Here is a 12,320-nt window from a genome sequence, read left to right as displayed (position 1 = left end):
TGATGCCTGTGTGGCTAAAACGATATACTGTAGATGTGAGATGCGTTGCAGGGTTGATGTCCCCCCTCTATAGCAAAGTGGCGACCCACAGCTGACGCAGTATCACGGCACAGCCTGTCCTCCCCCACGCCCATGTCCATGTCCCGACCATGACCCCAGCATATGGAGCTGCTGATAGGGGGAGCCGTAAGGGGTCTTGCACGAAACCGCTATCTCCTCGTGTACGATACCACTCCTGACTCCTCCCTCTTCCTCTCTCAAGTTTCAAGTTCAAGTTTTGTTTTATTTGTCACATGCACATTACAGTGAAATGCTTGGTTCTGTATGAGCCCCCTGAGAATGTGCTTGATACAGTAAAAAAAGGAAAAAAGAATAAAGTCCAAACACTATACAAAATATACAATATACAAACGTACAACCTAAAGTACAAAATGCAAACATGGGGTACAAAATGCAAACCTTTTCAAATGCAAAATGCAAATGGAGCTATTAATTACCTGGAACATAATTATTCTGAGACCTCTAATCACATTTCTTGAACTACTTTTTCTTTTTCCACAAAGCTCAACAACAATGACACGACTGCCGAGAACTCGGCAGAATCTGCACCTGGCTCGCTGATAACATATCATTACACCTGGGTAAACCAGAGTCCATTCTCTTCGGATCAAATAACAAACTCAGCAAGGCCGACGGCTTCTCGGTTACAGTGGGTATATTGTCACAAGGAAAGATGAAATTACATACCTGGGTTCCATCCTAGACGAGGCTAATCTTTCCTGTGACAAAATGGCATCCAATGTAATCAAAAAAGTCAACCAACGAACTAGATTCTTGTACCGGATCTCCTCTCTGGTAAACAAGAATACCCTGAAGACTCTGACAGGAGCACTCATTCAAGGGTACTACGACTATGCTTGCACCTCATGGTACCAAAGTCGCTAAAAACAAGATTACAAACATCACAAAACAAACTGGTCAGACTACTGCTTGACCTGACTCCTAGAACCCACCTCACCCCTGCCCACTTTGACAACCTAGGATGGCTTAGAGTAGACGACAGAGTACAGCAACTTGCAATGTGCCTGGTCTACAAGATACACTACACCACACAGGTACCCATGTACATGTCGAAATACTTCCCAAAGGTCAGTGAACACCACGATCACAACACCAGAGGGAGCTCCACAAATCATGTTAAACCCAGATTCGGCACAAACAAGGGACTAAACACATTTCGCAATTATGCCCTATACCCAAAGCTGTAAAGGAATGTGAATCACTACCCACTTTCAAAACCACTCTCAAAGAACACCTACGGGAGGCTGCGATTTGAAACTGGACACATAAAGCCCCCCCCCAAACAGACAGTCTCCTCCCCACCGTATATGTATATTTCTCTCCCACCCACCACCCCCTCCTAATGTATACAGTCTCCTCCCCATCAGGCATCATAATGTATATAATCTGTTAGGATCTATGGGTAACAGTACTGTATATTTGCATATCGTATATGTCACAAATGTAATAGTACTACTATACCTGTATGTCATGTATATCCCTATGCCATAAATGTCATGACTCATGGATATGTTGTGTATGTCATAATTCATAATAAATGTCACTATGAATTGAAAATGGGGGACCCTGATGTAAACAAGAGTAAACGTCTTTCTCTGGTGTGTATTGAGCCGTAGGCTACTGTACGAGCTCCATGTAACGCGGAAGTGCAGTGGGAGAATGGCCCGGTGTGCGTCACTCCTCTGCGCATCATCAGGCCACACCCTGACGCGCCTGCGTGTCCGACTCTGATAACAGTGAGGAGGTAAACAACCCAAGAGCTCAGCCGGAAACCACTATACCTCATATTTTACGCCTGTTTATTCGAAAATGGTGGCAATAATGTCGCCCTGATCGGATAATCGGCTTGGTGAATCTTATACCGTTTTAGTGGAATGGAATACGAGTGCAATGCTGTCGAAAAAGCAGAAAGAACTGATTGCAAAAACATGGGAAACATTGATTCCCGTGGCTGACAATATTGGGTCAGACGCCCTTAATAGGTAAGCGGTTATTTATGTATTAACTCATACAAGAAAAAGACAAAAAGAAAAAAAAAATGTTGGAATGTTTGATTATTAGTGTGATTATTAGTGTATGTGATTAGTCTAAATTATCCTTCTAAATTAATCTAATCTAATTTAGAAGGATAATTTAGACTAATCACATACACTAATAATCACACTAATAATCAAACATTCCAATAATTCCATAATTGAGTTGGGAAACGGGAGCATAACTGCTGGTAAAATCCAACATGATATGAAGTTGTATTATATGCCTATTGTTGATACATTTTAGAATCAATCGTTTTTTTAGGGCTTGTTGTCATCTGTGATCACTATTGGATGCAAATGGTTCAGATTAGTTTAAAAAAGAAGCAGGGACCAGCACTCTCAGGTTCAAGTATTTAATAGCAGCCTGAAACAAACATGTTTCGGAATTCTTATTCCTTCGTGAGTGTTATGGCTAGCAATGCAATTGCAGTCAAGATGGTGGTTATATACACAGGTGGTTAATGACTTGGCAGGAAATGGCATCACGGCGCAGGTGTGCCTGAGTCTATTGGTCCTCAATGACCAAAGGAAAGACCTATCAAAATAGAGTCTGTTAGTAAATACAGATTATACAACAAATATAAAAAACAAAAGCAAAAGCAAAAATACATTACATTACCAGAAACTTGATATGTAACATGCCCGTAGTTTCTAGGGCTAATTGAGCCCCTTTACTTATTTAAATAAATGTTCTCTATTGAGAATCATAGGATAAACATACCTCATGCTTGAAAACAACCACATGAATTAAACCAAAATAATAATATTATAGGTAAAAGGTACTTAAAGGAAACAGGTTAACACGTTCTCTTCATTCATTCCTCTAGGTTCTATGCAATTAAACGGGTGGATATAATAACATTCCTGTTGCAATAGTTGCCATCAGATTAGTTTAAGCCATATCGTTTACCCAAATATATGGTGACAGTGGCATGACAAAAGAAAAGAGCAACAAAGGGGGTCTAAAGTTAAACAATATAGCTAAAACATCCTCGAAACGGTCGCCCTGAAAACATTTAAATTTAAATAACCGGACAGATTTGAAAGCATCACATTTTTATTTCCCCGGATGATCCATAGGATGTTTACAACTTTCCCGGGAACCAAGACCTACTTTAGCCACTTGGACATCAGCTCTCGCTCCGCCCACCTGCTGTCCCACGGGAAGAAGATCGTCCTGGCGCTGGCGGAGGGATCCAAGGACATCAGTAAACTGGCCGTCACTTTGGAACCGCTGCAAACATATCACGCCTACCAGCTGCGGATTGACCCGACAAATTTCAAGGTATCTGACTGTGGGCCAGATGTATTTTATACGTTATAAACAACACCATACAAAAGTGGGATATTATTGTATGCTTACTAATTAAAATAATACAGGCGCTTGACACAGATCTTTTTGGGGAGAATGAGGTTCACTTTATCATGAATTGAAAATGGGGGACCCGCACATGTAAACAAGACAAAAGTCTTTCTCTGGTCTGCATCTCCTTAACAATTGTGTCTGTATTGATTGATTGTATTCTGCAATCTGTTAATAACATTTTCAATCGATCAATACATTTAGTTTTACTGTCCTGTTTTACTGTCCTGTTTACTAGGATTACATTTTAATTAAAAAAATCTCCATTTATGTTGATTTTCTTGAGCTGGATAAATAACAACTTGAGTTCAGGAAGGGAATCTTTTTGTAGCAGATTTCATTTGTCAAGCTTGGCAGAGAAGGCAGAATACTTTGTTTAAGACCTATATGTGTAATATGTATATTTATGTAAACTGTATTGAGATAATGAAATGTAATGTGTTTAATGTACTAGTAATAATGGAACACTGCAACCGTATTTTTCTGGTGTCTATAACCCCATGATGAGGGTTGGGCACGTCGTGCATGATGACACGAAGGTATTTGTATTTATTCATGAATATACTTTGTCACTAAGCTATATCTTTATTCCCCCACAGCTCTTGTCCCACTGTATGATCGTCACGCTCGCCTGTCACATGGGGGACGACTTCACCGCGGTGCTGCACGCAGCCATGGACAAGTACCTCTCTGCGTTCGCGTCCGTGCTCGCGTTGAAGTACAGATGAGAAGCAATGGCTACCGTCATCAAGCATTGTTGTAGTCCAGTGGTGCAGTGTAGAGGATGACATATTTTTGGGATTCCCGCGGGTCCTGCGGGATTCCCACGGGATGGGAGTCAATTTCACTTTGAATCCCGTGATTGGGCACCGTGAACACTTTAGGCAACCAACATGTGCTTCCGCGTTTCTCTGATTGGCCGAGCGCCTTCCGCGTTTCTCTGATTGGCCGAGCGCGGCTCCCCCTTAAGCTCCAGGAGAGAGGAGAGAGGCTGAAAACCCGCAGTTCTTGCCCGACTGATGGGAGCCGAATCCCGGATCCGATTTTTTTGATGAATACCCCCAAAACATGGAGGTCCCGAACGCATGGAAGTATTGATTGCGCCGTAACGAATCATTAAAAAAATATACCGTTAACTGGAATATGTTGTGCCTTTACACATATGTTGGATTATGTAATTGGTTTGTCATGACAAACTAATAAAAAAATCGCGATTTACCCGGTGGCTACAACAACACACAGTGACTACATGTGTTGTTGTAGCCACCGGGTAAATCGCGATTTTTTTTTAGTTTGTCATGACAAACCATGTAATCCAACATATGTGTAAAGGCACAACATATTCCAGTTAACGGTATATTTTTTTAATGATTCGTTACGGCGCAATCAATACTTCCATGCGTTCGGGACCTCCATGTTTTGGGGGTATTCATCAGAAAAATCGGATCCGGGATTCGGCTCCCATCAGTCGGGCAAGAACTGCGGGTTTTCAGCCTTTCTCCTCTCTCCTGGAGCTTAAGGGGAGCTTAGTATTCCTGCCTCTGAGGAGCGCGTCGCGGCTCATGCGCATGCGCACGCTCGGCCAATCAGATCAATTCAGAGCAACGCGGAAGCGCATGTTGGTTGCCGAAAGTGTTCACGCGACCGGGAGTAAAAGTCAACGGGAGCAGAAGGGAGTGGGAACTATATGACAACAAAATCAATGGGATTTGGACGGGAGTGATACATCGGTGCATCACTAATGTAAATGTTTGGTGGTTTTATATTTAACTAAGGCAGACATCAGGGCTGTACAGCGTGCTATGAAAAAATCGGTCTGTGCGATGAATGAATTTACTGCACTGTCTAGCACCCGTGCGATAGGCATTCGGTTCATATCGATACTCTTATTTTGAAAATCCTGTGGCAGGTCTCATTTCCGCCCAAGCGCACACCTCTAGCCATAATATCTCCGGCAGCATAGCGTGCTATGTTATGTTAGAGAGCGCATTTTGCGACCAGGAAATAAGTCCCTGCCTGTTTTTTCCCGCAACGCTTCCAACGCTTCCAATGCATCTTACATGCTTTGCATCCTCACCAAAACTAACTAGTTAGCTGCTACCGGTAACTAAGCTAAGCTAACCTGGCTCAGAGGCAGAGAAAACAGTGAGGAGGGGGGGGGGGGGGGAGCCTCAGCCTCTCTCTGTCCCTCTCTCTACGTCAGGGCTATTCAACTAAATTGTTGAGGGGGCCACATTGTCAGAAACCCAAGGGGCCAGGGGCCGGACTGCCACGGCGCCTTCCCGTGCTATGAATATATGTACACTTGACACAACACGCAACCACATTTTCACAACTTTTATTTAACTACATTGCAAAAGTAGTATACTTTTAAAAAAAAGTGCTTCATTTATGTGCCACATCTGCAACATCTCCTGCAAAAAGTGCTTCATTTATGACTGTGCAACAACTGCAACATCTCCTCCTCAACATTTCAATATAAAAATAAAATAAAAAACAAACAAGTGCATCTGAACATTCTAACATTGACACTTGAACAAAAAAACACATTTATAGTGCAGCTGAGCTTATGAAAAAGTGCTTCATGTCTGTGCAACAACAGCAAATCACAGCATCTTATTAGCACTTATTGTCCACTCTTAACTCTCAAACATCAGGGGGGTGGGGGGCAGACAGGCCTAGCCTACATACACACATCTAATGAGAGCGATTGCACTTCTTTGACTGGGCAATGGCAGAGAAAGAGGGTTCATAGGAAGTGAGGGCTACCCGCAAACAGTGATGCAAATGCTCATTTGTCAAGGAGGCACGGTGCTTGTTTTAATGGCATTCATGTGAGATAAACTGGATTCACAGGTGTATGTTGAGCCAAACATTGTTAGCACAGATATTGCCAGCGTTTTTATTTTGGGGAATGTCTTGACATGAATACACTTTATCCAAAATGTTGTGGTGGATTCATTCTCAAGTGCCTGCTTCAGAGCAGATGATGCTTGCATGTCAATTATTTCAAGTTGCAGGAGACCTTCATCAATGTGAAGTGATGCAAGGAACTCTTGTCCTTTTGTGGAAATAGCAGCTACATTGGCAAATGGGTTGCTCACAAAATGCATCAATTCTCTGGACATGTCAAATTCATCAAATCGACTTGCAAAGTTTTCCCTCAATTTATCAATGAAATCTGTCATTAATTGAGTGACTTTTGGCTCAATTGTGGGTGTTAACGTTGACATGAAAAGAAAAAAGTTAAAAAAAAAAAAAAAAAAATCTTTTTATTTTTTTTAATTATTTTTTATTATCATGTAATCTTTGGCGGGCCGGTCAGAATCATCCGGCCCGCGGGCCGCCAGTTGAATAGCCCTGCTCTACGTCAATGATTTTAAGTAGGTGAGGTCAAAGGACTTTGATAGTATTTACTGAGGATGGCCAGATAATGTTGATATTTAAACATAACAAATATAATACATATGTATACATGATCATGCAACATAAAAAAAAAATTAGGAACTGTTTGGGAGAGGGGGGTAGGGAGGGGTTTTAGGTTGTGTGTTGTGAGTTCCAAATTTTTTTACTTAGTTATTTCAAGTTTAAAGCTCAATATATCAAATCGTGGCACTTTACAGTGAACAGGAGGTCTATTTGTATTAAAAACAATAGATTGTTTTTCATTTAAATGTCTGGAAGAGCTCAATTAATTTTTTTTCAAATTATATTTTCGTTACCTTTTTTGAGTTGATCTAAATGTTACTGATTGTGTTAAATGGACTTATGATATCGTCTCATATCGATTGCAGGCACCTGCATCGTATCGTATCGTGGCAGACTTTGTGATATCGGCAAATATCGTATCGTCCAAAGAATCGATATCGTATTGTATCGTGATGAAACTGGTGATTCCCACCCCTAGTAGAGTCCATACATCCAACACCAAATCCCATAATTCCTTACACGTAACATGTCTGGCTGTGTGATGTCAACTTGTCAGCATGAAAATGACAGCCAAACATGGCACTGCAACTAAATAACACAAATACAATAGGCACATTTGTGACTGTTACAAATATAACACGTTTTAGATTTTGGTCTGTGCTACAAAACTATCAACCTCTGTAGCACCAGTGCTATGTGCAAAAAAAGTTAACGTACAGCCCTACAGACATGATGTGACCCATGTACTGCATGTTTTATACTGAGGAAGAAAAATGGAGCAGGATTGGTAAACGGGAGTGGGATGGGAGTGGGATTCTATAAAAGTTTGGCTCGGGTCGGGATTGGGACGGGATTGGGATCAGTCCTCTCTGGGAGTGGGATTTCTTCGAAACTCTCACTTGGGATTGGGATGGGATTATTTCTGTGGGAGTGGGAAGGAGCGGGAGTCAAAATCCACTCATGTCAGCCTCTAGTTGCAGTGGTGATTTCATAAGGGGGGTTGCACTGTGTTTTAATGACGTCACGTGCACGCGCACTCCCGTCTCCCGCGTGCGTGCACATGCGCATAAATGTTCCCGCGCCTGCACACAGAACAGCTCTGACCAGCATTATGATTATTATGTGCATAAATAGTAGGAAACATGTTTGTATAGGAAATTACTAGTTTTAGTTTAGTTTTTGTAAATATTGCCTTGAAATAGAGAAGCTGAAAAAGGTAGCAGCCTTCAATATAAAGAAATTATATTGTCAACAGATATGGTGGATAAACAAACAATGTTTTAAATGTAATTGTAGTTACATTGTAGTTACAATTTCTTTAATTGAATTAACTTAAACTAGAAAAATACAAACTAAATTAACAATGTAACTTGTAATTTGTTTCATAACAGAGTGGTTTCAAAACAGTCAAGCAAGGCCCCACCAATGGGTACAGTAAGACCTGCTTTATCAAAGCTATTTAATTTATTTAATCAATATTCGCCTTTGTTGAAAATGTTAGCCCTCTGTACAACACCCTTATCTTCCAGAGGAGGACAGTTTCCTTCTGAAGCACAACTTAAGAAATGTCTCATCCTTCCAGTCGGGACCATTTGTCACATAGTGAGAGGTTCCACAGGTTTTGCTCTTCTCGTTCTTTGTTATGCTATTGTATGCTATTGTTATACAAAGACAAGTAGCAGGTACTTGGCGCACAGCACGACGAGTCGAGTGAAAGTTGTGGAACACATTTTTGTGTGCATGTGCGTGCTTCTGCTCAGAAAGGAGGTGGAACGGCGTGCTACCGCGTCCCATGAGCACTGCACCACTGTTGTAGTCCTATATCAAATTGTATAGGATTGTGTTTTTTCTTTTTTTAATAAAAGTTTACAAATAACAGTCTCGTTCACGTGCTGAACTATAATTTTTGCAGGAAAATAATGCTGAATTTGAAAATATCGATCTCGGGGCGACAGTGCGTACACATAGGAATTTGCATAAATGTGCAACACAAAAGTGACATAACTGACAAACTCTTTTATATTCAGTTGATTATATTGTTTACACTGTTTTTTCTCATATCTTTTGTATTCAGACCTAATTTTATTGCCTGTATACTTATGTCTTTCTATACTATTACCCTGCCCATATCATACCCCCCCCCCCCATGCATGCTATGACGCCTGAATTTCACCAAGGGGATGAATGTATCTTATGGTACCACGGACATACAGGATACACAATAGTGCACCAGGCAATGCAATGCAAAACGGTGTATAGAGACAATACACTAAATCAAAATCATCAAATCAAATTTATTTGTAAGGCCCGACAACACACGTTAATGTCCCCATGGGCCGGACACGTCTTCTTTAAACAAGTCAAGAAGAAACATAACAATAAGTCAAGAACAAAACAAGAACATAAGGTCCAACAAATTTAAAATAAATGCAAATAAATGAATGAATGCAACACTCCCAGACTCCCCACACGAAGGTAAGGAAAAACTCACTAAAACCTAACGATAGGGAAAAATGCACCACAGGCAGTGTGGAGGAGAGAAACCTTAGAAGGGCCATTCAAGGGGGGATCTCCCTTCTCCCCACCAAAAAGCAATAACAATTAACTCAACCTTATTAATAAAGGAGGGTATATATAACATTGTATATGCTACTAAAGGACCCAATTAGCCTCAGGATCGTTTTTTTATGCAGTTATAATAGATCGATTTTTTTTATTTACATAATGGCATTCAAACATTCCCTCCCAATACACTTCAGTTTTAAAAATACAGCACTGTCCTCCTTTCATTTGAATAGCCTGAATTCGTATCAGCCTATATGGCCAGTTTGGGCAAATCCCAAATAAACAAAAACTAACGAGACTGGACTACTGTAACGGACTCTTCATCGGGATTCCTGGCAAGAGCATCCAGAACAGCGCTGCCAGGATCCTGATGAGAGTCCGTAAACACAATCACATAACCCCCATCCTCCACTCACTACACTGGCTCCCCGTCTCATCCCGGATCAATGACAAAATCCTGACGATCACCCATAACTGCATAAACGGACACGCACCCCTCTACCTTCAGGAACTCATCACTCCACAATCCTCCACCCGCACCCTCAGATCCGCAGGTAGCCTGCTCCTTCAGGTCCCCAATACCCTGCTCTGCACCATGGGTGACCGAGCCTTCTGCACAGCTGCACCACGCCTGTGGAACAGCCTCCCCATCCAGCTGAGGGCACCACAGAGCCTGGACTCTTTTAAAGCAGGCCTGAAAACCTATTCAAAAAGGCCTTTGACTGTTAGCTTTTTATTAAAATTATCTTGTGCTGTTGTTTTTAAATTGTCTGTTTATACTATGTTTTTAATTAACTATGTTCTATTTTTATCTTACTTTTATTCTGTATTTTATTGTATTTGTTTTTCTAATAACTATTTAATTTTTATTTTTTTAACTATGTTTTAACCCTGTAGTGTAGCACTTTGGGATCCCAGCGAACAAAAAGTGCATTACAAATCCAATCTATTATTATTATTATTATTATTATTATTATTATTATTATTATTATTATTATTATTATTATTATTATTATTATTATTATTATTATTATTATTATTATTATTATTATTATTATAAAAAAAGGGGGCGACAGGGAGGTAGAGCAGTCATCTGGTAATCCGATTCCGGAGATTCACGGTTTGATTCCCGCAATCCTTGAGCAAGACACTTAACCCCTGATGAGCATAGGTTAGGCACCTTGCATGGTCGCCTCCCCCGTCGGTGTGTGAATGTGTGAGTGAATGGGTAAAATGTGAGGAACAAATTGTAAAGCGCTTTGGAAAAAAGCGATGTATAAATGCACATTGACCTTTTTTTCATTTTACCATTTATAAACAAAGGGAGATAAATGGTAGCTTGTGTGGTACAATAGCGCCACCACCTGATCATTCTTTAGTCCCGCTTCCATTTTCCATATTCTTTTTTAATAACAAATAATACAAATAAAAAAATGTAATCCATTCCCTTTATACGGTTGTGTATCAATTTGTAGTGAGTGTTATAGTTTTTCTACCTGGTCTCATATACCCCCCACGTGCGTGCGTGCATGTGTGTGTGTGACGAATAATTAGCTGGCCAAACAGTCCTCTCTCTGAGCAATTCGATCTTCTCCTCTCAGGCTGGAGGTACAGGCTAGGCTAAAGGGCAACGTGTATTCCATATGCAATAAATATGCTTAATTTGCACACAGTGTGAAATGCTGCACTATACTCACATTTGCATGTTTGCACATTTCAGCACTTTATCTTAGATTCTTTAATGATTAGATTATTTAAGGACCACACAGCCAGGCTGGTGGAATTTGTTTTCAATACATTAAGCAGGTTCCAACATAAAAACATCAGTATAGGCCTACATACAATCAATACAATATACAATACATGACCCACAGTACAGTAAACAACATATATTGCACACTCCATGTCCACAGTAATAAATACATGAATCATAGACATAGTATTAGACATATTATCTTACATCTACCTCCATTATGTATTACACTCCGTATGTATTAGCACTCTGAGATTGTTTCACAATGAAAAGTGCTTTATAAAAAATTGATCATTATTATTTTATTATTATTATTACATAAACTGCCGCTCATTCCTGTCCATTGTATTGACTTTTATTGTATTTGTATTGTATTATGTGTCATCGTTTTTTATTGTATTTTATTGTGCCTTGCTGCAAGCAAAATTTCCCCTTGTGGGACAATAAATATCTGAACTAAACTGAACTGAACTGCTCATTAAGGTGGTGCATAATTGTAGACAGATCACACCTCTACATTGGCCATTCTAAATAGTTTAAAGGAAAACTCCAACATTTTGGGAAATTAGCTTATTTGCCATCTACCCTGGAGTTAGACAAGAAGATACATACATTTTTCTTCTCTGTGCATGCAGTAGGAGTAGGAAGACGTTGGGAACTAGGCTAATGGAGGAACCTACTTCCAGTGATTGACGCTAAGCTAGGCTAACGGTGCGCGTCTTCCTACTCCTACTGCATGCACAGAGAAGAAAAAGGTATGTATCTTAACACAGAATCATTCAGTCAAGAAAGCCAATTATAGGTGTGGTTTCTCATTAAGGCTTACCTAAGGCTATACTAAATGAGATCACCTTTGTTTGGGACAAAAATGGAGACTGTGTTAGTGACACTAAGAGACTGTCAAGGATCCATTACTTTAACAGTGAACAAAGAAACTGCTGAAAGACTCAAACATGGTGAGGAAACAAGGAAAGTGTAAATCAAATGTCATGTAACAATTATTAGGATTGGGATTGATACATCTGCTTTTTCAGATATAACTTATGTGGCCCACATAATGCAGCAAGCCAGATGTGTGCATGGAAAGAAGCAA

The 12,320-nt window shown here is 40.3% G+C and overlaps 1 protein-coding gene across 1 annotated transcript; it reads left to right on the top strand.

The window, feature by feature from the left end:
- The first annotated feature begins 1,821 nt into the window (after positions 1–1,821).
- On the top strand, positions 1,822–4,587 carry hbae4 (hemoglobin alpha embryonic-4). The gene is made up of 3 exons (XM_084323708.1): positions 1,822–2,063; positions 3,198–3,402; positions 4,080–4,587. The coding sequence occupies exons 1-3, from the start codon at positions 1,972–1,974 to the stop codon at positions 4,206–4,208; spliced, it is 426 nt and encodes a 141-aa protein (XP_084179834.1). The 5' UTR covers positions 1,822–1,971; the 3' UTR covers positions 4,209–4,587.
- Positions 4,588–12,320: the final 7,733 nt, after the last annotated feature.

Source organism: Notolepis coatsorum (assembly GCF_963971535.1).
Source record: "Notolepis coatsorum genome assembly, chromosome: 10".
NCBI classification, from domain to species: domain Eukaryota; kingdom Metazoa; phylum Chordata; class Actinopteri; order Aulopiformes; family Paralepididae; genus Notolepis; species Notolepis coatsorum.
The sequence above is the reverse complement of the archived record's forward strand: the minus strand, read 5'-3'. Positions and strand labels throughout refer to the sequence as shown.